The following is a 26,845-nucleotide window of genomic DNA, read 5'->3' as shown; positions in this document are numbered from 1 at the left end:
CAGCTAACTTCCCTGAGGTTTCGGGCTTCGCCCTGGCAGGCCATGAATGGGGGCCAAGTGGAAGAAGGGGGGAAGGAAGAAGGCAGAACCAGGTTCTGCTGGGATTTGCCAAGGGGCCCCTGACCCCGTGTCTCCCACGATGAAGGGGACCTCAAAAAGGGCCCAGGTTTTGGAAAAGGACTCCCTTCCTCATTTCTGTACCCCCTGGAGTCAGAAGCCTGACTCAGTTCAGAGGACCAGATCATCTGGTGGGAAACCTTCTCAGCGGACTTCCCAGAGACAAAGGGAAGACAAAGATACCCCACCAGAAAGCTTGAAGGCAGCCACCCAGCCAACCTCTACACACCTCTAACCTTCTGACCCAGTTTCTGCTCACTGATACTGAAAGTTGAGAGAAAATGAAGGTACTTGTCCTGAGGCAAGAAAAGAACATGTTTACACCATGACCTCAGTGACCAAGGTAGAGACCAAGTAAGCAGGGAACCGGTGGCAGAGCCCACATGTCACAGGGATGCAGGTGTGGGTTGACCCCAGTGGGGAGATGGGGAGGTGCAGGACTGGAGAGGCGCCAAGGGGACTCAGAGCATTTAAGGTAGCCGTGGGAGACGGGGCAGAGGTCAAGGGGGGCCAGGGAAAGGAATCCAGTGGCTGTGGGATGAGAAGAGCAGCAGAGAAAGGCCCACCGTCAGAGACCCCAGCCATCAGATGCACCCTATAGCTACAGACATCCCCAGAGCACGAGCCACCACCTGAGCCCTTATCCTGTCGCACCAGCAATCCTGCCCGGTCCCTTGGCCCCTGTAAGCCCCTAGCCAGGTGCAGGGGGTCACTATGGGGACGGGTCAGCCCCCAAGTGTGCACCCAGGCTGCCCATCTCTCTACCCCTCCGAGTTGTTAGCAGCCAAAAATGGGCCTGGCCCAGCATTGAGGAGGAATGCCCCCTTCAGTGCTCTCAGGGACAGCCTCCTGGGTCACTCCCTTTTCTCCAAGGCTCCTGAATCTCCTCCTGGGAATCTCATGTGATACTCATAAGGGGGCTATTTTCACCTCGGGCACCTTCAGGCTCAGGTGGTAACCCTTTCAAAGGTATCAGTGCTTTAGCAGGCTTGCAAAGAGGTCAATACCCGAGGGAGAATGGCAGCACCAAGGGAGGGATCCCCGAATCTGCAGGGGAGCATCAGTGGGTGAGGAGTACCTGACATACTGTGAGCCACGTGTGACTGGAGAAGTCAGCCTCTACCTCTGAGGGCCCCTGGGCCTGCTCCCGATCACCACACCCCTGCTCATCCACAGGAGAAAAGGATAAGAGAACTCAATTTCTTGAGGATTTATTGGGCCAGGGGCTGTCCTGCCTTCCAGCTAGGCCCGAGCAGGTCCTGCACTAGGGGTGGGCCAGCTAGAGAATCAGTCCTCAGGGTGCCCACGACGGCACCCCCTGCATTTCTCCGCATGTCTGCTGCTCTTCAGTCCAGCCACATTGCCGAGCCACCGGGACTCCTGGGTCCCCAGCTTGCTAAGCGATCTTGGCTATCTATATTCCTTGCCATGTCTGGGCTTCTGTCTGCTTATCCTCCATGGGAGGTTACCTTCCTATCAAAAGACAGGTCTGCTCGCCGTCAGTATCACAGATTCCATGGAAGCAGATGGGGGTCAGGTCTCCCTTTCTGTGAGTCACCGCAGCTGCTGCTCCTTGAGGTCTTTATCTCTCAGTCTCCATCTGGCTCAAACATGCCCAGATGCCAGGGCCTCAGGCCCCAGGGAGCCAGGCATCCATATCCCCTGGCAGGAGGAAGAAGCTGGACCAGAGCAGGGAGTGGGCCAACCCACAGGCCAGGGACCCAGGTGGGGTCAGGAGGAGCTGGGCTTCTCCACTGAGGGGTAGAGTTTGCGCAGGCTGGAGTCCAGGAGGAAGTCCACTGACCTGTGGTGGACAGGAATGAGCAAATGAGCCCTGGGAGCTAGAGCGGGGAATAGGAGGTAGGAGGTCAGGGCTAGGAAAGGGACTCCTAGATGCAGGGCATGAGTGCCATCCAGGTGGCAGACATCACCCTTTTCTTTATTCAGTTGGGGAAACTGAGGCCAGAGAGGGTAAAAGGCTCACTTAGGGCCCTTGGGTAAGCTGTGTTCCCTTGGGAAAGGCCTGCTCCTCCCACTCTACATTGGTCTGATTGAGTTGGCCTTGTTCTCTGGTTCTAAGAGCAGGCATGTGACCCAAGGGTGGCCAATCAGAAAAGAGAAATTGGCTCAGAGGTGGGCACTCAGTCCAGAACAGACCAATGAGAGCCTTCCTTGGGACTTTTTTGGTCAACTACAAGAAGCTTCCTATGGGGCTTGCTAAGCTGGTGGGGAGGAGGCTAGGAGCTGCTGGAGGCCATCTCTGCTCCCACGTGGGGAAAGCGAGTGAAGCCAACATACCAACATGGGATGGTATGGGAAGAAGGGCACAGTAGGATGGGGAGACCAAGACCCCAATGACCCCATTTGGGTGCCTCAATCCAGCCATGCCTGAAAGCAGCATTAACTCTGGACTTCTCAGTTTCATGAAACAAATCATTCTTATTTTCCTTCACCTAGCTTCTGTCGGGCTTCTGTCACCAAAATCTCCCTAAACCCATCCCCTCCAATGTGCACCTGATCCTGTCTGCCTCTGATTGTTCTATAACACTAGGGTTTCTTTCTAGAATTTAGTGGTCCTGTGTCCTATACCCTCAAGGCTCTGCCCATACCTTTACTGCTTAAGTGCCTGCCAGAACACAAGCACAGACCGTCCTTTCTGCCTCAGAAGCCTATTCTACGAGCCCTGCCCGTGCTGCTCTTGTCCTGTGCAAAGTGGGGACACCCCACGTCTCTCAGAGGACCCCTGAGGCTGGAAGAGGCACCCACCTGTCAATGGGGTGGATGATGACAGGGATGACCAGAAGCCCCAGTGCAGTGGTGGTCCACTTGCGGACAGACAGAGGCCAGCGGGTGGCGGTGCCTAGGATGTAGAGAGAGGCAGCACACACACGGTTGATAGTGAAGCCTGGGATAGCCACAGATGCCAGAGCCTGCCACACGAAAGTGTCCACCACAGCCACGGTCACCCTGGTGCTGCGGCCTGCTTCAGGGCACGGTACCTGGTAGGGAGAAGAGAGAATTAATCCAGCAGGAGCAAAGGTGGGAAACCCTGTGGACAAGGGGCATAAGACTGGACCAGGGTAGGTAGGTGGCCAGTGGGGGTGGGGACAGAACCACACTGGTGTCAGGTTCTGGACTGTACCAATTCAGGGCTGAGCGTGAACTCATCCACAACCAGAATTGGGGTACAGGCTAGGGCACATGCATGGCTGGGGGCAGGGGACACTACCCTACAAACAGGACTGAGGTATGGATTGCAACAGGCAAGGTAGTAAGAATTGGACTGTCCCACCAGGCATTGTAGCAAACACTGGCTGTGGACAGAAGCACAAAGGGAGTGGACTAGGGTGGGGGGTGGAGGGGCAAGCCAACACTCACGGCTCCCGCCTTCTTGCCCTTGTCAATGGCATCCGCCAGCACATAGGAGCTGGACACACCATAACTCAGCCACACCACAGCTGTGGGCACCAGGGAGCGGAATGCCTCTCCCACCTCATTGGCATAGCCTGTTGGGGAGAAGACATTTCACTCCGATGGTGGTGGTGGGGGGGGGCGGCTGGCTGGCTCAGTCCATTAAGCTTCTGACTCTTGATTTTTGGCTTAGGTCACATCCCAGGGTTATGAGATCGAGCCCCGCGATTCTCCCTCACCCTCTCCTTCAGCCCCTTCCCTCTCTCTCTAAAAAACCAAAAATAAGAATAATTCCGGTGGTGGGGAGGGGGCACGGGCTGCTCCACAAGGGGGCACTAATTCTAATCCCAGCTTGCTAAATGGTAGCTGAGTGACCTTAGATAAGTGATTTTATTTCTCTGAGCTTCTGTTTCCCAGTCTTTAAAAAGTCAACCATGAAGTCCACCTCCAGTCTAGGGCCACTGTGGGAGAGCTGAGTACAGTCACAATCATCATTCCCTTGCCTTCCCAGTCTGGGTTCTAGGATCATGTGCACTAATGCAGAGACTAACAGCAGGTCCGCTGATGAGGCACTCACCCTGCACCAGTCTTTCCTGTGCCTTATTCTACCCTTCCAACTACCAGCCCACTGAGAGAGGCACCGTTTATCTCCGTATGCCCCCAAAGAAAACCAAGCATCAAATAGAGCCAGTATGAGAGTCCAGATACTGACTCCATAGTCAAGGCCCAGACATACCAGAGAGGGCAGCCCACTCACCCCGTTCCTCCCAGCCGGGCTGGAACGTTCACCTGGGAGACCGGCCAGCAGAGACCCTGAGCGCAGAGCTGGGCCGACCTGAGCTGTGTGACCTTGGGCAAGTCCCCAGGCCTCTCTGGCCCATGCAGAATGAGAACTACGACCCTCCCACCTTCTCCAGGGCACTGACCGGCGCCTGGCGACCCCTGTCTCTCCAGCCACATGGTAGGGGAGTCGCCGTGCCCCTCGCCACCGCACTCACCTAGATACCGCACCCACGTGTCCCGGAAAAGGTCGCGCTCGGCGCCCCGCGGGAGCGGTTCGGACATGGCTTTCCGCCTCCGCAGGAGCCACTGCAGCCGGTCCTGCTGCCGTTACCACCTCAGCTTCCACTACCGCTCCAGTCCGCCGCGGCGGGACGGGCTGAAGGTCCCGGGCTGAAGGACAGGTATTGCGGTCCCCGCCAGCAGGGAGCGTCTGCAAATTACCCCGCGCACTGAAGCCCCTCTCCCAGGCTTGGGTTTTGCAGATTAACACGCTTCAGGTTTTCTCTGGGGTTGAGTGGTTGGCGCAATCCTTTCCCACGACTGACTGTAGTCTTGGAGCCTAAGAGACTGGGGTTCAAATGCGACATGCTACACTTCCTAGTTGCACTTTATAACCTCAGGCAACACACTGTACTCTGAGCTTCGTTTTATTAATTTATTAAATGGGGAACGCCGTGTTCAGTCCTGGGACAGTTGCAAAGATTAATGATAAGAAATCATTTATTAAGTTTACTACTGGCCAGACCATTGGCTAAAGACTCTAGACAGATTGCCTCCTAAAAGCCTCCCACCAACCCAGGACCCCTATTTTACAGACGAGGAAATAAAGGCACACACACACGCAAAGGGTCACTTTTCCAGGTCATACAACTAAGTGGTGAAGCTGGCATTTGAATCCAGCTCGTGGCTCCAGGTGCCGCGCTCTCAAGTTGAGCTGAGTGAATGAGGCTGGGGAAGTGAACAGTGAGCAGCACCCTGGTGAGGTGGATATTTGGACTCTCCCTGCCAGGTGCCATGTTCATATACCAAGCTCTGAGGTCTAACTGGATCAGCATAACCCCCAGACCAAGATTCTCTGGGGCAGGACCTCGAGTGGTTAAATGAATGAATGAATGAATGAATGAACGAACGAACGAAGAGACAGGGGAAGCAAGATATCATGGAAGTGAGCAAAACAGAGAGTGGTCTTGGGTTGTCATGATTACTAAGAAACTCTTCCCCAGCTGGACCTCAGTATTCTCACGTGAGCAATGAGTGCCCTTCACTAAAACCGTGAATCCTTTGGATTTTGGAGGTATCAGGCAGCGAAGAAGTAGAGAGGGCGTCCTGGGTTCAAATCCCAGTTGTGCCACCTATTTATCTACGTCTGTAAAATCTACTAGTAGCCCATATTTACTGAGTGCTCACTTGTTAAGGTTCTCTTCTAAGCGCTTTGCACATATTATTTCCTTGAACCTCTGCAACAACTCAGGGCCATAAGCACAGGGTTGAAGTGTGGTACCCAGTAGGCACTTATTTTATTAAAGAATTGGCTTTTTATTATCAAATAAAGATGAGGGAAATAAGACCATTAGTTCAATATTAACGACTCCATTTGCAGACCTGGGCGTCTCTGTCATCGTATGGTCGTATACGGCAGCCGGCAGCCGGTCAGCGGCGATTCGAGACCAAAAGCGCTCTCCAGCCCCGGAAACACCGGTAGTGCTGGCGCGGAATTAGGAGACGGTCCCTAGCACCACGTGAGCGTCTTTCGTCCGCTTCCCTCCCACTCTGTGCCCACCGCTGGCGCTGCACGTTCTCCCCAGACCCGCACAAATCCGCGCGCTAGAACCTTCGGGCATGTATCCAGAAACCGGGCGGGGCGGGGCATCCGCCCAGACCTTGAAGGCGGCCAGGAGGCCCCCTGGTGCCCTTAACAAAGATGGCGGAAGATATTCCATCACGTGGACCAATCGGGAAGCAATCTGGTCATTGGGCCTCATGGGAAAGCGCGCTAGAGGGGAACAGTGAGGGGCTTCTGCGCGTGCGCCCCAGCTGTTGGCGACTATGTGGTCCGCTATTGAGGCATGAATCTTGACTGAGTGAGGGGCTTCGAGGAGGGAGGCGGTGGGCATTGACTTTTACTCCCTGTGTACTGAATGTTGCTTTATTCATTGGTTAATTTTCCTAAGAGAGTGCTGTAAACCAAGGTCAGGATGATGCCTCCTAAGCGGAGTAGCTGAGGCCGGCGCAGCCTCAGGCCGCTCCGGTCAGCTCCAGCCCTGCTCCCTTTTCCCTCGGCTTCCCCAGACCATCTCCCCACGCTGGGTCGGGGCGGGGGTGGCTGGCTTTCGGAGGGAAAGGAGTTCCTGCGAGGGCCTGGGGATGGGGTGGGGGGGCGCTCTCCATTGTTCGTTTGCGGGGTGGAGCGTTGGGTTATGTGCTGTGGTTGCCCGCAGGGTCCGTGCCCTCCAATCCGTGGTCGCTGAGGGCCTCCTTGGCCATCCCTGCTTGTCAGTGTGGACGGCGGGGCTGGGGGCCTGCGAGGCTATTCGTGCCTGCCCCCAGATGCCGGGCCAGCCTTTGGCCCACTGCCCGGGCAGCCTCCCCGCCAGACACCAGGAACCCAATGCTCCCGCCATATGCCTCCAACAGAGACGGGACTGCCAGAGCCTTGCTGAGGTCACTCAGGAAGCAGGCTGACCGGCAGGCACCGTGGGAGACTCAGACTAGAATGGCTTTCACTGAGATCTACTGTCTTAATCCCACTTGTCATTTTTGTGTGGGGTGCTCAAATGGAGACTTGATGAAAGGCTGACAGCACTGAAAGGGGGGGGGGTTAGAAGCCTCAGGATTCACTCCCACCCTTAGCCTCCTGGCCCCATCCTGGAACTGGGATTCCTGGAAGTAATTTTCCTGTGCTTTGTTTGCATTGCAGGACAGTGGCTGGGTACAAAATTGCTGTCCTGAGAAGCTCTGAGTCACTGACAATCAGTAATTAAAGAGACTGCCGGTGGGTCCCAAGTCTCAAGGTGGCCTCTCTGTCTGCCCCTGAGTGGGAAGATCTATACTGACTCAGGCCATCCCTGAAAACTTGTGGGAAAAGTCAAAAGGTCCCAGCCTTGGAGATAGAAAGTTTAGAAGAGCCTTTGAACCCCCACCATAATTCTAGCAAACTGCTACCTTGCTACTCCTCATAATGATCTAGACTTAACATTTTCAATTTGGGAGCAAGTTCCTCCCCTACAGCTGGCTTCCCTGAAGTGTTAACAGAACCTTCCCCCCGTTTTCTAATTTCTGCCCTGCTGCCACCCACATCTCCCCCTGCCCCCCACCCCTTCCTGTCTCAACTGTCACTGGACAGGTGATGTTGGCACAGCTTATAGGATGGTAGATCCTATCATGGTGCCCAGCCCCTGGGGACCCCTGAGTAATTTGAGAGGAAGGAGACCCTGTCCTGCTGCTCCCCCTCTTCCTAATTCTGAAATGAAAGTTCCCCAAATCCAGCCCAAGATCTTTCTTGGGCATCTGGGTACTGGGAAAATGACTGCTACAAGGGACAGAAACTGACGGAGACACAGAGGGAGCCACGCCTGCTGTGGGAAGAGGCATTACTTCGGGGTGACTGCCCCCAGCTGTTTCATCTTCTCTTCTGAGGCCTTGTCCGGAAGCAGGACCTCCACAGTGAAGCTGACCTTCTTGGCATGAATGAAGCTGTAGGTGTTGTCAAACCGCAGGACATCTGAGGGGAGGCAGAAAACCAGACATTCAGGCAGTTCTATAAAGGACAGCGATTTTGTTGACTGAACAAGGCAGTGTGGTACGTAATGAGGATAAAAGGTGACATAAGCAGTGGTGCCTCACCTTCTGAAATTTAAGCTGGGTGGACAAGATATTCACAGAAAGAAAAATAAAAAACAGAACATGCTGAGTGCCAGATGAGTGAGACAGCCACGTCTGTCACAGCTTAGAAGGAGAGGGCCTTGTTAAAGGCTTTTCAGAAGAGTTAGAACTTGAACAGCATCAGTTGTCATAGTAATAATGGCAACAATGGCTATGGAGGTGTCTCAGCCCTGGGTTGGTAATCTATATATACTATTATGTTATTGCTCCAAATAACTCAGCATTAGTCCTGTTTTATAGCGTATAAAAAGGAAGGCACTGTGTCACACGGTGAGGAAGTGATGGAGCTGGAATTTCCTTCTGACCGGCATCACTGCCTGTCTTGGGCCCCGGAAAGGTGAGCCCCGTTCAGGTTCTGGTGAAGGTAAAATACCCGGAGTTTTTGAGCCAGGAATTGATCCCACAGAAAGATAAACGGACCAAGATGTGCCCTGCACCCCTGTTTGTAATCCTAAAAGATTTGGAAACCTCAAAACGGGTATGGAGTTGGCAGAGAAGGCTTTGAAGCCTTGGCCAAGAAACAGACTGCTTTTAATCTAGCCCTTTTTGAGTTGTTCCCTTTCAGTCAAACAGCCCTTCAAGAGAACAGAGTGTGAGAACAGAAACACTGGCTCTGCCCTTTCCCTATCCTGGTCTTCTCTTACTTTTCCCAGGGGAGGAAAAAAAATTAAAGCAAGCCCCCCCCCACCTCCCAAAAGTGTATTTATTTTTATTTATTTATTTTTTTTCCAAAAGTGTATTTAATCCTGAGATTTAACCTCACTCCTTTCTTACCCTAGTTAAATGCATAGTTTAGACATTGGGTAGACATAACACCCACACTTTCTTCATGGTGTAAAGTATTACTCATCAATTTTCTCTGTACCAGAGGTCTTTCAGAGCCAGTAGTCCCTCTGAAAAGAGGGACACTTCCTCAGTGCCCTGGATGACAGAGTCCCAGTGACCAGAATCGGTCATGCTGAAGGAGAGGTCTGAGCTCCTTGGATCAAGCACTAGGGTCGAGATGGCTCTGCTTTGCATATTCTGCTCTCAGAAACAAGGAAGGGGCTGTTCAGAGGTCGAGGCCTAAGGGGAAGTAGAGTTCATGAATTGCGTGGTTCATTTTGACACTAATCATATGCTGACAGACCTATAGAGCCCCCCCCCCACAGAGATCCTCTAGGCTAGGGCTCCTCAACTTTTGTTGGGGAACTGACCCCCTTGAGAATCTGATGAACGCACCCAACTGTAGATCCCCTGGAGCCCATCATGGACTCTTGGGGGCAGGGTTTCCCAATGGGAAAGGCACCATTCTGAAGAATGGCGGCAAATAGCTGTGATCATCCACTCTCATTATATATGGAAACAAATACATATTCTAAAGCAGCTTCCTTTTATTTCTCCTGATGGAAGATGATAGTGCTTTTTAAATTATGTGTTTAGGTGGGTTATGTTATCCATGAATTTCATTTCAGAATAGTAAGAGGGATATTAAATGCTGTATGTTATAAAAAACAGGTGTTTGATCTTTAAGGGAGTCTATAAACCCCAGATTAAGACCTCCCTCGCTCTAGAAGTGCCTGGCTGGCTCAGTTGCTAGAATGTACGACTCTTTCTTCTTTTTTTATTTTTAAGATTCCATTTATTTGACAGAGTGAGAGACAGTGAGAACGGGGACAGAAGTAGGGGGAATGGGAGAGGGAGAAGCAGCCTCCCCGACAAGCAAGGAGCCTGACGCAGGGCTCAATCCCAGGACCCTGGGATCATGACCTGAGCCGAAGGCAGACACCTAACAACTGAGCCACCCAGGCGCCTGGAGATTTTGACTCTTAATCTCAGGGTTGTGAGTTCAAGCTCCACACTGGGCACGGAACCTACTTAAATAAGTACATAGATAAAGAAGACCTCCTTCTGTAGCCCACTCTTCTCATTTTAAGGAGAAAGAAAGCAAAAACTAATTATTTGGAGAGTTGGTGGCACAGCCCGGCTCAGAAACCAGGCCTCCTGGAGCCTAGCTGGGCTCTCTTGCCCCCAGCACTGCCTGGAAGTACGATGGAGCCTTCACCCCGTGTTTGAGGCTGCCTGTTCCACCTCATGCACTCCTGGTGGACAAAGTCCAGATCTTTTCTGCTGAATCTTCTTTCCTAATAGAGTATTCTACACTCCGGCCCCCAGGAAACATTACTCTAGAGAAAATAAGTGAAATCAATTCAGACTTTGTTTCTCCTTCTCCCTACTTTAAGCACACTTGGGCAAGGACCAGACCAGCCTGGGGAGGATTAATGTGCTCTTGCCATTGGAGGCTGGCTCAGAGTTTTAATTTCTCCACTGGGTGATTATGTTCTACTTTGCAGGGAGTCGCCTGGTTCTTCAAGGGCACTGCCCTCCCACAGGTGAGCTTGTAACCTAACACTGGGTTCTCTCTGGGCTCAGGTCTAACCTGAGCCGTGGCTCCAGGCAACAGCTGATCCCACCTCATTGTCTTTCCACCTGGGAAAGGGACGTGGGTGCTGCGACCTGCCTTTAATCCTCCTTGGAATGGACAAGAAGCAGCACCCAGTCAAGGCCCTGCATGCAGATAAATGTTCCAGCTGGGAATGTAACCAAGAAGAGCTGAAATAAATTTGGGGTTTGCAAACCTAAGCCTGATTATGGTGTAAGGTATCCTGGTCCTTTCTCAGGCTGCCTCCTTCAGATACTACAGACAGTCATGGGCAATGCTGGAAAATCCTGGCTGCACGATCTCAGGTAAATTACTTTCCTGGTTCAGGACTACTCTCTCGTCTGTCACATCAGGGACAGACCTGATCATCTCTAGGATAGACTATTGCCTAGAGATCTGGACCAGGACTTTAGGATTCCCTCATGTCTTCCGTCTTCTGGTGTGTACATGAACTGCTTTGTGGGAGAGATAACATCCCTTCTCTATACCTCAGCTTCCCTGTCCATTAAGGGAAAAAAAAAAAAAATCAAGCTTAGGGGGACCTGGGTGGCTCAGTCAATTAAGCATCTGCCTTCAGCTCAGGTCATGATCCTGGAGTTCTGGGATTGAGTCCCACATCAGGCTCCCTACTTGGCAGGGAGTCTTCTTGTCCCTTCTCCCTCTGCCTCTCCCCCACACCAACCCCAACTCATGTTCTTACCCCTCTTTCTCTCAAATAAGTAAAATTAAAAAAAAAAAAAAAACAAGCTTTGGGGCACCTGGATGTTTTGGTTGGGCATCTGCCTTTGGCTTGGGTCATGATCCCAGTGTCCTGGAATCAAGCATTGGGCTCCTTGCTCCTTGGGTAGACTGCTCCTCCCTCTCCCTGCTGCTCCCCCTGCTTGTGCATGCTCTCTCTGTCAAATACATAGATAAAATCTTTAGAAAAAATGGGCGAATCCTCTAAAAAATTCAAACTTCTTTATAAAATATGTGCCGTGGATAATAGTAGCTGGGCTAGTGTGCCAGGCCTTGTTCTTGTTGAAGCATACAATAATACGCCTTCTCCTCCAAGGACCTGGCTGCAGGCTCACTAACAAGAATATTCCTCCCCAGGGAGCCATACCACAGAGCATCTGTGAGGAAGGGGTGGTTGAGACGGAAGGTTGCCTGGCAGGTGGGGAAGTACACAGCATCGGAGGTTGGGATGATGGTATGAGAGATATCTGTGCCCCTAGAAACAGGGCACAGGACTTCTCTCCCATCTCCAGGACCATCTCCAGGATGGCCCTTCTCCCCGCACAGGTCTTGCCCTAAGGATAATGATGTCTACAGTGTGTTGAGTGCTTACTGCACACCAGGCATAAGTGCTGCCCATTTAATCATCATGTATCCCCATGAGGTGGAGAATTTGATTCTCATTGTAGCAATCAGGAAACTGAAGCACAGGGAGACTAAGTCACCTGCCTAAGAACTAATCAGTAGGCAAATCCAAGTCAGCTCGATGATGAAGCCCTTGCTCTCATTGATTTTCCACGCCCAGCACATTGGCTCTGATAGAAAGGAAACGGAGATTTGAAGGGCTTTTTGTGTGCATGTATGTGCTTTTTCTGCTTACAAATGTAGTACATGGTCATTGTAAAATAAGCTAGTTGCAGAACTAGTGAAAAAATAAAGCCCTCTAGAAGCATCCTACCATCCCAGAGATAATCACCATTACAGTTAGCATACATTCCTCAGAATTCTTTTCAATGTATATACTTAAGAAAAAAAAAAAAAACCAAAGTGAGTGTATACCATACGCTATGTTTCATTCTTTTTTTTTTTTTTTTGACATGTATTAGACCCTTTACATTTCAATTTATTCTCCTGAATGGGTATAATGTATTTCATGTACCCATGTACCATAATTCATTTAACAAGACCTTTTTAAGGTCATTTGGTTTATTGCCAGTTGCCCAAGGCTGCTAAGAGCATCCTTTTACCTCTACTTTTGTGCCTTTGTGTAAACATTTCTGTAGGATCCATTTCTGGAAGTAGAATTGCTGAAAAGGAATTTTAATTGATACTACAAAGTGGAGGGATGTAAAACACTTCCAAATGCCTGTTTGCAAAAAAAAAGGGGGGGGGCATTTGCCATTCTTCATATTCCTCCTGGCTAAACTTCTGTTTGTGTCCTGTACCCAGTTTTTGATCAAGTTGGAGATAAGCTCAGAGGGGTCGGGACTGGGCTTTTCAGCATTCTGCTCACCTCGGATCCCTGCCCCCCACCCAGGCAGTTCTGCCTCTCTGACATCTTTGGAAGGAGCATTCTCCAGAAACGTTTGGTCACGGTCACAGATCCAGTTAAACTTGGAACAGAGAGCAAGTGTTCTGGACCCTCGTGATCACCTAGGACCATGACTCACCTCGACCTGGAAGTATTAGGTCAGAGATCTGCCCTAGGTTCACTCCCTCATCTGTGTAAGGAGAGTGTTGAGCTCATGGAGCCCCACATCTAGTTCTCAGAGTCTGACAGCCTAAATCCATGGAGCGAGAGGGACCCCAGAGGCAGACAGCTAGGGAAGGGGCTTTAAGCCAAGAGAGGGAGACTTACAGATGCCAGGATCGCTGCAGGTGAGGGTCCCATCCTCAGGCACCAGATGGGCATTGTACCTCTGATTGGAAAGCACCTCTGTCATTTCACCTGCCCGCTGCCGCTCCCCCATCTTGGTCTTCAGGAAAATCCCAAAACCGATGTCCGAACCTTCCGATGTGAACTGCCACCTGCCGGGGACATCCGCCCATTCAGACCTGATTTTGTCTCTGTGCGCACTCTGTGGGTCCTGCCCCCAAGGCTTCTCCCACTCCAGCCCAAACACTAGCACCCTAGGGCTGAAAGGCACAGGTTGCCTGTCGGGGTCCAGAGCACTACCTGAGGACACAGCCAGGGAAGAGGATCTCATACTCCACTTGGTGGGAGGAGCCACGAGAAATCTGCACACTGTGTTCATACTGCTGTTTCACCTGATCTCGCACATAGTACTTCTTAGGGATGTCGCCCCCATAGTTGATCTAGAAGCAGGGCACAGAGTGAACTGGAATGTGCATTTGAGCCAGGCTTCCCTGGTGATCCCTAGCCCTTCTGGGTTCTTCAGGGGACTACACAGCCCATACCTTGGACTTGCACTTGGGGTTTCCATCAGGATCAGTCATGGTGCCCCCATACTCCACAGGCAGCTGGTCAGGGCTGATATATTTCAGTAAAACCTCCTTCCAGTTTGCTGGCAGCAGGGGGAAGGAAGGAGGGGAAAAAAGGATCACCACTAGGCAGGATTGCTTCACAGCCCTAGTGGTCAACACAAAATGGGCAGGAAAAACCTGTCTGCCCCAGCACAGAAAACACTAACATTAGGAGCCGGCGATGTGCACACAGCTTTGCTGGGGGGTTCAGGAGGCAGCATCACCCAGAGGACTGCCCTTTCCCTGGACTAAGAATCAGAACCCCTGGAGTCCGTCTCCATTGCCTCTGACCCATTGAGCAACCTTAAGTAACGTCACTCTGTGCTGAGCCTGATTCTACCTGCCCCACGAGGCTGCGGGGGTGGGGGGAGTGAAGGGAACTAACTACTTGAGAGGATGTCGTAAACTATTAACTCCCTACCTGTATGAGAGTGTACGCTCACTCCCAGGCACGGGGTACAAATATCTGGTGTGCAATCAGAAGTAACAGAATAGAGGGAAGGACATCCCACCAAGAGGGAACAGCAGGAAGGCCTGAATCAATCTGATTTTTCCTGCTTAGACTGAGGGGTCTAACCACATGTCTCATCCCCTGCTTTCACCTACACGTAATCGTGCTCAGTCGTGACTTACCGACTATACCACTGTCGAGTGGCCCCTTAAATGGAGCTCCCTTGGCTTTACCCCAGCCACGACTTTACTTACTTCTGCTGTTTTTCAGGCTGTCTAGCTGCCAGTGACTCGGCTCTTTTTTTCTTTCCTTTTTTTTTTTTTTTTTAAATAACCAAGCCCTTTCCTGACTAGGAGAGTTTGACTCTAGTGCCACCAATGCTGAGAACCATTTCACCACTCCAAATTCCTAAACCAGTATCAGCTAAGCACAATATTTTGATACTGGAAACCTTTCTGTGCCGACTCTATAGACCATAAATAGGCAGTCATGGGGTACAGACCCAGGGTCCTCGGCTGTGGGGACTGGCTAAAAGCCTCATAGAGGCTGCCCAGGGTCACCCAGCCCTTTGATTTCTAGGGTCCTGAGACCACACTGTTAGAACTGTTGGAAACTGTTGGAAAACAGCTTCTGTGGTCTTGGTGGGACATGTAATCTGTGCTTCCTAAGCAACCCTGACCAGCCCAGCGTGAATGTTTTCCATCTTCTCTTGAAGAACTGGTATCTTCTGAGCCTGAGGCGGGCTTGGTTGAAAGGGTTTAGGTGTGGGGGGGGAGAACAGTCTGCTGCCAGGAAACCTAGCCATCTCCTGCTCATGGTGGGCGGTAGCGGCAGCAAAGCCAAAAATCATTGGAGCCTTTTGCTCAGATTTTGTATGTCTTCCCCCAGCTCAGCTGGAGAGTTGGAATAAGGCCAGAGGAGGGGCCCTTCCCATATTACAGAGAGAGTAACTGAGGCAACAGGAAGCAGAACTTGTTGCTGCCAGAGTCAGGACCAGAACCCAGAAGTTCTGAACTTTCCAGAATGCTTCATGCCACTCCTGGGTCTCACTAATTTGCATCGGAAAGATCTCCACTTTCCATTTGTCACCTAGCGGTGAACATCCAGAAACCTTTAGAATCCCTATTACCTACCCCCAAGGTCAATTCCATAGGCAGCACCTGGCCTGACACAAGCCAATGCCAGTCTACCTCTCTGGCCTTTCCTTCCTACCAATTCCTCCTAATGCTCTGGCAAAACTCAGCTCCTCTCTGTTCCTGGCTGGCTTGATTCCTGTGCATCTTCCTTGTGCCTTGATGTCCTCTCAGCTCCCCTGCATATCCAACCTGTGTCGAGTGTGACACTGCCAAGCTCGTCAATCACTCCTTCTCCCTGGTGGGCTCCTCTTGCCGTGCCTGCCCTTGAACTCAGTCCCCAGGGTTCGCTCTTCCGTGGGCAGTCTTTACTCTCAAGTTCTTAGCTGCTGCCTATAACTGCTAACTCCCAAATTTTCAAACCAGAGTCCTCACCTCAGCTTCAGACTCATGTATCCCCAGTCTCTGTGCATCTCACAGACTCCCCAGACTCAACATCAAGGTTATGTCCGCCGGCTGAACTAAACACACCAGAGTCATTGCAACACTCAAGTCACTCACACCAGCCACCAGAAAGTCATTCTGGATTCCTCTTCCTCCCTCCCTATGCCCAGTCGATCTTGTGGTTCTGTTGTTTTACTTCCTAAGTGAGTCCCAAATCCCTCCTTTCCTCTCTAGCCCTACCGCCACCGCCCAGCTTGGGTTTGCAACAGCGTACAAACCTAGTACCTGTCCTTCACAGGCATGCCAGTCATATAGGTCTCCATTTAAAGTCTGATCCTAGGGACCCCTGGGTGGCTCAGTTGGTTAAGCCACTGCCTTCGGCCCAGGTCATGATCCCAGGGTGCTGGGATCGAGTCCAGCATTGGGCTTCTTGCTCAGCGGGGTGCCTCCTTCTCTCTCTCTCTGCCTCTGCCTGCCACTCTGCCTGCTTGTGCTCGCTCTCTTTCTCTCCCTCTCTCTGGCAAATAAATAAAGTCTTAAAAAAAAAAAAAAAGAGTCTGATCCTGGTCCTTCCCCACAATGTCCCCATTTCAGAACTCTTCTCTGGTTCCCAACAGCCTGTGGAGCCGTGTCCCAGCTTCTCAGCACAGTGCCCTGGATTCTCTGTGCCTGGCTCCAGGCAGCCTATCCAACTGCACCTCCCCTCTTGCCACGTGCTCTCCAAGACTGCCTGAGCCGTGGTGCGCAAGGCCTTCACTCAGTGCTATTCTTTCTGCCTGGTGGCTTCCTGCCTGGCTTCATGGGACTGCCTCTTACTCATGCCACAACACTCAGCTGAGGTCAGCATCTGGTCCCGCCTGGGTGTCTGGTTGGGAGGGCTGAGTGCCCCTAGTCCTTGTTCCCACCCACGCACCCAGGGTGCAACTCCCCTTCCCCAAGAGGGCCAGGAGCTCCTCAGGGGACTCTGATACCCCTTTGTCACCTAGTCCAGGTCTGACCCAGGGTAAGCGTGCATCAAAGGAAGCCCCTAATTGGAAGCAACCTCTCTGCTCCCATGACCTCCGTGGCTCCCACTTGCTCTTGGATCCTACTGCTACTATCAGCAGAGGAAGCCTTCACCCTAGCCACCTCTAAAGCTATCCCCAGTTTGGGTCACGGGCCAACTGGTGGCACTGGAAGAGTCTGAGCTACTCACCCCCCAGGACCATGATCTTCTTGCGGGTGTCCTCACTCAGGAAGGGTTTGATGAGGTTGTAGGCCACAGGAAACAGCTTGGGGGCTGGACGAGAGAGCAGGTGTTGTGAGACCCAGAGCAAAGCCCATTCTGTCCCTGACAGTGTCCTCCACAGCCCTGTGTCGGTCAGCCCAGGGTGGGAGGTTTGGCACGGGCACCTCTTTGACTTCTGGCTTCCCTGTCTGGACAGCAGTCTTCCTGTGTCACCACTCTGAGTGGTTCCAAGGAGGCAATAAATCCAAAAAGCTTTGTGAATCATAAATCCGTCTGCCTATGTCAGGGGCCCTCAGATCTCCTCCTCTGGCTCACCCCATTCCACTCTCCCGAATCTGTCTCAGGAACATTTGGGGCCCTTCTTTCCCATTTGACTTCATCACAGGTAGTTCCCAACTTACCTTTAACAACGAAAAGGCGCTTCAGCGTTTCAGGGTAATTTTCCTCAAACATGCAGAGAAACTGAGGAAACAAAATCACTGAGTCCAGCACACCCTGCCTCTCCCAGGCCAGACGGGACCTCCTAGCAGAGGGGCCCACTCCCCTCTGCTTTCTCTCCTCCTCCCAACCACAACCCCCAGCTCTGCCCCTCACCTCCCCATAGGCCTCTACTGCAGGCTTCCAGAGATGCTTGAGGCCAAGCCCCTCGCAGTCATAAATCAGGGTGATGGTCTCCACCTTCTTCCCCATCTGCAGGGGATAGAGAGGAGAAAGTCACAGCAGGTTGCTACCCTGCAGAAGCCTACCCCAGTTCAGGGCAGGAAGCTGATTTGCTGATGTGCCCGTAGGGCGACCAGATCTGGGCAGGGCCATATCTAGGGTTTTCCAAATTGAGATAAGCAGCCCCAAGGCCAGAATTATGGCCAAGGTTAGTCACTCTTCCTGCCTAGCTGTCCTATTCTCATCCAGTAAACAACTGGGTGGATCTAGGTTATATTTGAGGTCTCTTCTGTTCTGCAGTCTGACCTGATGGCCTCCCTCTTCCTCTGTGCATAGCACCTGGTAGGGCTCAGTCCATGGGACCTCGTCCAACCTAAGCCCTGAAGGGTGTCCATCAAACACTTCTCCGCATCCGCAGCCTATAGGGTCTCTGGACACGCTAGGCTCTTAGTGCAAGTTCGTGAACAACAGTGTTGAAATGTTCCCAAACCTATGACATCATTTCGCTGGATCCTTACGCAGGCTCAAGAGAAAGGCAGGAGAGAAGATCCAGCTCTCTCTTTAGCCTTTTTCTTGGAGAGGGAGTCACCTGTCCTCTCTTTTTCGAATACAGAATTAGAGAAGCACAGACTCTCAGCTCATCTGCACCAGAGGTGCCCAGATACTTATCCGAGGAGAGGCTGAGCCATGACAGAGATCTTACCAGTGCCTGGATGAATGAGAAATGCGATGACAGTATAGTATGTTATTTAGGAAACTACATTTCTCTGATTTAAAGGACAGCCCTTCATTCTGAGACTATGATTCCTATGATTTGGGGGTTAACCAGGACAGTAGCAGCCAGTACATTTTCTTTTTAAGTCCTTACTTGGAAAAAAAAAAAGTACAAATCTGGCAACGTGGGTCCATCCCTAAAACTTGGAGATTTCACTCGTCCGTGAAATCCAAACGTCCATGTCTCAGCCCAGAACCTGTGCTTAAATCCCCATGTGACACGCCTGCTTCTGTTGGAACAACTCCACGGTGGTGAACTCACTCTTCACCATGCTAAGACCACTCACCTTTTTGGTCTGGCATGCACACTCCTGCAGGAGCCGCTCGCAGTCCCTCATCTTGGTCTTGAGCAAGTCCTGTTTGGTGGCTGAGAGGAGCAGCCCCTTGGCATCCAGAGGTCCAATGATATCATACCAGATGGGACAGCCATCCAGGTCATAGCCACACATGCCCCCTGACAGATACTGCTGGACCACCTGGGCAAAGACACAGACCAGGCCCCCACTCAGCAGGCCCATGGGCCTGCATCCTGGGGCCTTCCCATAGGTTCATCAGGCTCTCCCTCCACAGCCTTTCCCCCTGGGTGCCAATGGATACCCACTCTGAGAACCATTTGGGCTCACTGGGCATTGTCAAACCTTTCCTCTTGAGGGCCTCAGTCCGACGGCCTTGGGATACAGACTGTGGGTGCAACAGACCTAACTAACACAGGTTTGGGGCAAGATCATTCATCCTCACCTCGGGAGGCTGCCAGCTCGTGATGTTGTCAATGTCCTTTTGCTTTCGGAACTCCACGTGCTGCAAACATAGAGATAGGGCTTAAAAAAAAAAAAAAGGCAGGGGTAGTAGAACCCCTTATAGGCATCTAGCAATAGGTGACACTGTGTCCCAGGTACATCGTGAGAAGGCAAGTGGTGGGACTGGAAAAGAAGGCACTGCCTGTTTCGGAGATCCAGGCAGAACAGATTGTAATTCTTAGCTGGACCAGAAGTATGCAAGCTCTGTTTCAGGGAAGGGAATGCACTTTGTCCCAAAGGGATAAGGCTGTAACAGTGGCCAGCTAATATTCAGATTGGCCACATGAGCCAGAAGCTGTGATCAGGTGGGCAGGGTGGGCAAAGATAGTCCAACCCCAGTGTGATTCTGATGGGTGGGAACCGAGACAACAGTGGGCTATATCTAAATGGAGCTCACCTTCCGGAGCATGGCCTCAGACTTCTGCAGGTCGAAGTTTCTTGCTGTAACAGGGAAATGTGGTCAGGGTTAGACCAGGGGGCTGGGCATCCAAGGACAGGGAGATTTCCCTATTCCCTATTCCTGGGCTGGCTCCTCTCCAACTTCACCCCGGCTGACTTCCAGATGACCCCACATGTAGAAGCTTAAGAGGAGGAACTCCACTAAGGGGTTTCTAGAATACCACAGCCCCCAAAGAGCAGGTCAAGGATCAGGGCAGGTGGGTGCAGCCTTGTAATACTGGGGTCCAATGAATTTTACCCTCGTGGATACAAGAGGTGAAAGATCTTATCTCCTATCAGGGAAAGTGAACCCTGGATACCGTTATCATTCAGCTTTCTCCCTTTATACAAAGTTAATCTCCTTCGTTTTCTGAGAACTTGACCCCTAGTTCAAAGATGAACATAGCTGCCCTGTCATCTGGGGTGGACCTGGCAGAACATCCCAGGATGATAGAATGGTTGATGAGCCTCTGGTCAACCTTGCCATATTTTCAAAGGATCCACATATACCCTAATGGGACACAGAGGGCCCTCCTCTCAAGGTTCCTGGAAAACTTCAAAATTAAAGAATTCATCTGGGCCAACTCTTCATTTCATGCTCTCACCCCAAGTCATCCTGCTCAAGCTTGAACACGAAGAACTCACTGCCCCCCGAAAGCCAACTGCTTTCAGATAATCTGAGTGGCCACTTGCACTCGCACTCCTTGTTACACTGAGCAGAGACCCACAGCTGAAACGCTCTGAGAGTAGGGTCCCTTCCTCAGCCATGTGACAAGTTTTCCAATACGGGTGAATTTTGTGCTGCTCCCTGCATGCCCTTGGCTGTCATGTTGCCCCTCCATGGATCCTTCCTCTGACTGTTCCTCGCAGCCTGGTTTCAAGTCCATTCACAGGACTTCCCTTTGGATGTTTCCCAGTCTGCGAGCGCCCTACTTCAAAAGCGCGCTCCATGGAACTGTGTGTGCGGCGCGAGGTGTTGCCTACCCTTCTCCAAGAAAGCCTGAGAACTTTCTTGGCAACAGTCACACTCTTAACTCAGATGGAGCTTACAGTCAACTGAAACTCCCAAATCCTTTTCAGCTGTGCTGTTGCTAAGCCTCCAACCCATATGTTGTGAGGTGGTTTTCTGGATCCATCCCTATCAGATTTCATCTTGTGACAGCTCACTCCAGTTCATCCTTTAAAGAGTTTCTGAGATCCAGACTCTGACCAGTTTTGCCAACTGCCCTATGAACTGTCCCTCCCATCCCTATGTCCTCTGTGGATCAGACTGCCATCGAGATCTGCTGACAGCCCTGGGACCTGGGCCAGATAGGCTGCCCTCTGGACTATCACTGGTCCCTTAATCACTGATCTCTGGGAGTGGCCAAGCATATTCCCTGACTCTGCTATCATGAAATCAACTCCACTGTCCTGCACCCAAAGGGTGCATCTGTGGATTGACCAATGCCATGCCCATCATCATCACTGCTGGACACCCATTTATAGAACTGAACGGCCTTTACTCCTAGGAAGTTTCTTTTGTTGGCAATCTTGCACGCACTGTTGTGGCAGCAAGGGGCACCTTGTAGAGGCATATAATCTGGGTTTGACTCTCAGCCCGTCCCCATTCTCCCAGTCTGACCTTGGACAAGATACTCCACATCACCAACTGAATCATCTATATGATCTAGAAACACATGGAAAAAAAAAGTAACCTACTGTCATGATGGGGGAGCCCAGTTGGTCTGTGAAAGTGGGCGTGGTCCATAGGAACAGGAGTGGCAGTAAAGCGTGAGCCCCCCTCTCTCCAGACAGCTCTCCAGTTCACCCGTATCTGCCAAGCTCCAACAGCCAGGGTCTTCTCTCTTTTTTTTTTTTTTTTTAAGATTTTATTTATTTGACAGAGAGAGATCACAAGTAGGCAGAGAGGCAGGCAGAGAGAGAGGAAGGGAAGCAGGCTCCCTGCTGAGCAGAGAGCCCGATGCGGGACTCGATCCCAGGACCCTGAGATCATGACCTGAGCCGAAGGCAGCGGCCTAACCCACTGAGCCACCCAGGTGCCCCCAGGGTCTTCTTTGAAAACCCTCCCCGAGTTGCCACTTGGCCATGGCAGTATCTGGCCCAATGCCTCCCTATGCCTGCTGAGTCAGGCCTCTCCAGGGCTCCTGTGCCCTGGTTGGGGGCTTAGGTCAATGTCAGAGATGACCTAGGAGCAGCTGTCCTGGGTCCTGATTTGATAACTTCTGAGTCCTGGTGAAGGAGACTCCAACCTGCTTTGCCCCCTACCTCCCTGACAACGCCCTATCTCCCCAATATGCACACAGTTGCTATTGCCTGTGGGTTTTCATCTGGCCTTCGGACCTTGCTGGGAAGCCCAGAGCTCAGCCCCAGTCAGGGGAAAGCAGTAAAGACCTCTGTGCCTGCTCTCAGGGCGGGGGCCAGGGGGTGGATGCGGGGAGCAGAAAATGGAACCCATGTGAGGGGAAAGGGGCCAAGAGTGAAAGCCTGAGCTCACACCTAGGTTAGAGAAAGGCATTCTGTTGGCATGCACTTTGAAAATGTTTCCTTTAGAAGCAAAGGTAGAGAGGGAAAAGGTTTCCATTAAAAAAAGGGCAACAAAAACCCTAATTGAAATTCACAGTAGAGTCTGACAAGGCCCGAGCTCCTGCCCAGGAAATGTGAGGCGCAAGTAAAGTAGTGAAGAGACACTTCCTCTGTCTGAAGAGGCCAAACTTGGCTTTGGGCGGGGCGGCGGGGCAGGGGGCAGCCATGGCTTAAAGGAGAGAGTGCTGGCCCGGGACTCTGAGGCCCTAGGTTTCCACCCAGATTCTGCTCCTCATTAGATGTGTGCCTTCCAGGATGTGCCTTCCCCTCTCTGAGCCTCCAATGCTTCAACTGGCAAAAAGAGGATGACAATACTCTTTGATATTCTTGCAAAGAGAGGGGTTATCCCAGGACTGCAGAGTTGGGAATGTCAGGGAAACCAACTGCCAGGAGCCCAGGCAGCCTCCCCAAGATAAAAGGGCTGTGTTATTGTTCAGCTCTCTGAAACCACACGTCTCTACCTACCAGCAGCCCGGTGGTGTCTTTGATCATCTTGCAGCTGGCCCTTTAAGGCAGCACAACCTTCCCACGCTGCCTACCCACCCGCTTCTAGCTACAGTCCTTCAGCAAATGCTGGACCAAAATATCCTCCAGCCCTCGACTGGCTCCACTGCGCCCCCCTACTGCCCCTCCAACCCAATCTGAGTGGGCTGGTGTGGGGGAGGGGGTTGGGGGGAGGGGGGGGAGGCGTCTCACAACATTTGTGGGGGGATCGGGCAAGTGGCACTTCCAGAGGCACACGGAACCCCCCATGGCTTTCCTGGCTTTCCTGCCCTGGGGTGCCTACTAGCAGTTCCCCAGAGTGTACCAGCTCCATTTCTGGGCAGAAAAGAAAAATACATCCCTTCACCTGTCCCAGGACCCCTAGGGGATGCATATGTGTGCCTGTGTCTATACATACTCAGGCATGATGTGTACTTTAATATTTGGGGCTATCGTCCTACAACACAACCCACTCTCTACCAACCTTACGCGGTAGAATTTTCTCTATTATTTCAATGTCTGGTATTAAAGTTTCTATAAAGAAAAAAAACTGTGTCACAGGAACTGGAGAGGGTGGTGCATGACTCGAACCACAGGAGAGGAGAAGAGAAAAAAGAAAGGGGAAATTTCAGGAGTCGGGACAGGGGTTTAAGTTGGACTCTGATGTGAGGAGAAAGCTGTACCCTTCATTAGCACAGGCAGGGTTCTGTCATGTTACATCTTGCGATAGGCAGGGCACCCCATCTGGTCTTGTTCTACTGGAACTAGATGTAGTTCCTAAATTAGATGTGCACTCCTGGCCCACCTGCCACAGCCAGGCCAGGACAGAGCTGGAACTTGAACGTGGGGCTCTGGAGCTGGGTGGTGGCTCGAGCAGAATCTTGTCAACAGAGGTCAGGCTGAGTGCCCCCCACAATCCCCACCCAATGCACTCTGCTCCTCCAGCAAGCTGCTAAAACAGCTGGCCTGCCATCCCCAAAAGGCCCCAGAGGAGGCCAGCCTCTCCTATGGATCTGCACTCTGGTTCAAAACTTGGTTCTCCCTTTGACTTCCCACACACCTGGGTCTTCCTAGGCTTTTCCTCAACCTACTTCCCCAAGCCCACCAGGAGAGAGGATTTATGGAAGGAAAGGAAAGTGCATTGGGCTGGGAGTCAGCCCACCACGTACCACCTTCTCTCTGCCTGTGGCTCAGGTGCTGTGTGACCTGGAGCAAGTTACTTCAGCTCTCTGAGTCCCACTGTTGTTATTCCACCCAATAGGAGGGTCAAGGTTATATAACTACACGAGGCTCTCTTGGTTCTAATGGTTGAATTCTCCAGATTCTCAGATTGCGAAGGGCAGGGTTTCCGGGGGTACCATTCTGCTGCCCAGAATGAGACCCTGCCCCAGCCTCCCACAGCCCCTCTTCCCTCACCTCGGAGCCAGCGCAGGAGAAAATAGTCATCTGGATTCGGCAGGGTGGGCAGCACATCCTGGACATTCTCCCGAAACTGTAGGGAGAGGTAGGAGGGTGAGTGGCAGGTCCCCTCCCTGACCACCCCCTGCCCAGGGTTCTCTATAGGGACTCAGCTGGACCCCGCCTCAACACGGGTCAACTCTGCAGACACTGGCTGAGCACATGGGTGTACTCAGTTGCCCTGGTGGATAGCAAGGAGGTGGCGGGAAGGGAGTAACACATTACCCCTGCCTGTCTGTACGCCCTTCCACACTCCAGTGTGGCAGGCAGCCATAGGCTATCCCTGCTAACTGTGATAGTAGACACTTGGGGATGTGCCACAATCAAAGATGTCTGTTCACCAAGCATTCCTTGTGTACCCAGCACTGAACTTGGCACTTATCTTATTCATGCCTCACTCAGAGTCCCTAGAGGTACTACTGTCCCCATTTTACAGATGAAGAAATTAGAGCTCAGAGAGGCTAAGTAACATGCCCAAGGTTGAACAGCTAGTGATCAGCAGGGCTGGGATGCCACCCTGCCCCCTGCCCCACGTCTGTCCAAGGCAAGAGGGTGCATGCTTTCCACTGTAGTCTTCTGCCCCATGGTCATGGACTGGTGAGCAATGGGCTGGGGAAGCGAGGGAAGGAAGAGTCTGATGGTGACGGGCCCAGGAAGACGGTGGTCTCATCCTATTCGAAAAAAGTTTGTGTTGTGCCTGAAGGACTTCAAAGGTAGCAGAAGGAGGGAGGAGGACAAACCAGGTGGGAGGGAACAGTTTCAACAGGAAGCCACGAAGGGGGAAAGGGCAGGGAGTACCAAACAAGAGAAACGGACAGTGACCCCAACGGATGACTATATCCACCTCCAACTGCTCACTGCCCTGTAGGTGAGCACACACACACTCCCCATGCTCTCCCCATGCCTCCTGCTCCCCACCCCTCACCTTTTTGTAGTCACCGACCTACAGGGCAGCCCAGGAGGGGACCAATGAGGACCTGCCACCTCTGTCCCTTGCTGAGGTCAGCCAGGGACACAGATCTTCCCACCCCATCCCCTAACAGCTCCTGGACTCCCAGGGAAACTGCTCCTCCAGGGCCCAGGCCTGAAGCAGCCCCTCACCAACGACCCTAACCCAGCCCCTGGTTTCCAGTTTAATCACCACCTAATCCCCTCCTCTGCCTGACTTCCCCTGCAGGTCAGCAGTAAAATCTGAAGCCTCCCTATCCAGCCTCACCAGGATGGGGGAAGGCCCAGCCTGGGGCAAAGCCTTCGTGGGGTTGGTGCCTCAGCCCCACTGTGTGGCAAGAGAGACATCTGTCCCCCCAGAAATGGAGAACTCCTTGGCTGTGGAGCCCCCTAACCTGGAGACCAGACCCCATCAATTCTGGGTCCCAGTACAGCCAACCTCCCCTCTCCTACAGGGCAACAAAGAGTAGATGCAGTTGGTGGACAGAGGCTCCAGCCTTCAAACTCTTGCCCCCTCCTCTGCCCAAGTGCCCAGGCAAAGCCAGGCTTACCTCCCAGCCTTCTAAAGAGCCTCTGCCCAAGTTGCCAGCCAGGGAGGGGCCTGAATTGTTGGTCAGGGGAGGCCTGGTCTGAACTCAAACTAACCTCAACCCAATGAGTCACCCATAGGATCCCAGGCTTCACACATGAGGGTGCTCCCTTCGACATCGTGGGGTCCAACCTCTCATTTCCTTTTACCGAGCAGCACACAGAGGAGGACGGCTTTTCCCAAGGTCGCAGAGAGACCTGGTGCCCCAGCAGGGGCTCTCCAAGTGTCCTAAGGAGCTGTCAGGGGCCTGTTTGTGGTGCCTAGTGCCCCTACAAGAGGAAAACCTCCCGGAAATGGGAGGAAACCCGAAGCCCTACCCCTGCCCCGGCCCCCAGGGCCCGGCTGCCAGTTTCCAGAATGAATATTGCCTTTGTGCCCTCGGCTGCCTCCGAGGGCTTCCAAGCAACCGCTTCTTCCCAGGTGGCACCAAGGGCTCGCTCGGGGATGAGGCTGGGGTAGCCAAACTTCCCCCCGCCCCCGCAGGGGGGGTGCGGCGGGCCGCTGGGACGAGGGATGCGAGGCGTCAGGTGCCGCGGGCCGCAGCTCCCTCCTCCGTCCGCCTGTCCCGCACGGTCGCCCGCCCCCCGCCCCGGCCCCTTCCCGGCTCGTTGCAGCCGGAGGGCGAGGCCCCGGCCCGAAGGGGGGCCCGGGGGGTGGGGTGGGCGGGGGACGTCTCACCTTGGCCAGTGCCTCCTTCTGCTTGGGACTCAGATCGCCGACTCTGCCGCTCATCGTGGCTCGGGCTCGGGGCGCGGCGGTTGCGGCAGCTGATGGAGCACGGGCTCGTTCTCCGCCGCCGGAGTAAAGTCCCAGCCTTTTGCCGGGGCCGCGGGGCTGGCGGCCAAGCCCCGCCTCTTAAAGGATCCCGAGGGGTGGAGTGGGGAGGGATGCGCCGCGCGCGGAAGCCTCTGGCGCGTCCGTCTCTGTCCTCCTGAAGGCGGAGACCCTGGCAGAAGGCGAGCAGGAGTGCCCACCCGGGCTGAGGCCAGTGGACATTAGAAAGTCAGGAAATCTGGGTTCTAGTCTCAAATCTCTCTTTAGCTTGCTTTCTGACCTTGGACGAGACACCTGTGCTCCCTGGGCCTCAGTTTCCCCGTTGA

The 26,845-nt window shown here is 52.7% G+C and overlaps 2 protein-coding genes across 2 annotated transcripts; both read right to left on the bottom strand.

Moving 5' to 3' along the window:
• Positions 1-1,312: 1,312 nt before the first annotated feature.
• Positions 1,313-4,879, bottom strand: MTFP1 (mitochondrial fission process 1). The gene is made up of 4 exons (XM_004766436.3): positions 4,527-4,879; positions 3,496-3,623; positions 2,884-3,116; positions 1,313-1,921 (listed from the first exon to the last, which is right to left on the bottom strand). The coding sequence occupies exons 1-4, from the start codon at positions 4,591-4,593 to the stop codon at positions 1,849-1,851; spliced, it is 501 nt and encodes a 166-aa protein (XP_004766493.1). The 5' UTR covers positions 4,594-4,879; the 3' UTR covers positions 1,313-1,848.
• A 1,562-nt stretch (positions 4,880-6,441) lies between these two features.
• SEC14L2 (SEC14 like lipid binding 2) lies at positions 6,442-26,589 on the bottom strand. Its single transcript, XM_004766438.3, has 12 exons — positions 26,424-26,589; positions 24,167-24,242; positions 19,641-19,684; positions 19,185-19,244; positions 18,734-18,922; positions 17,607-17,702; positions 17,414-17,474; positions 16,980-17,063; positions 13,751-13,857; positions 13,509-13,648; positions 13,191-13,360; positions 6,442-8,032 (listed from the first exon to the last, which is right to left on the bottom strand). The coding sequence occupies exons 1-12, from the start codon at positions 26,475-26,477 to the stop codon at positions 7,902-7,904; spliced, it is 1,212 nt and encodes a 403-aa protein (XP_004766495.1). The 5' UTR covers positions 26,478-26,589; the 3' UTR covers positions 6,442-7,901.
• Between the last annotated feature and the right edge of the window lie 256 nt (positions 26,590-26,845).

This window comes from Mustela putorius, unplaced genomic scaffold (assembly GCF_011764305.1).
Source record: "Mustela putorius furo isolate JIRA1106 unplaced genomic scaffold, ASM1176430v1.1 tig00000081_pilon_pilon_pilon, whole genome shotgun sequence".
Classification (NCBI taxonomy): Eukaryota; Metazoa; Chordata; class Mammalia; order Carnivora; family Mustelidae; genus Mustela; species Mustela putorius.
Note: the sequence above shows the minus strand (reverse complement) of the source record. Positions and strands in the feature narration are given on the sequence as shown.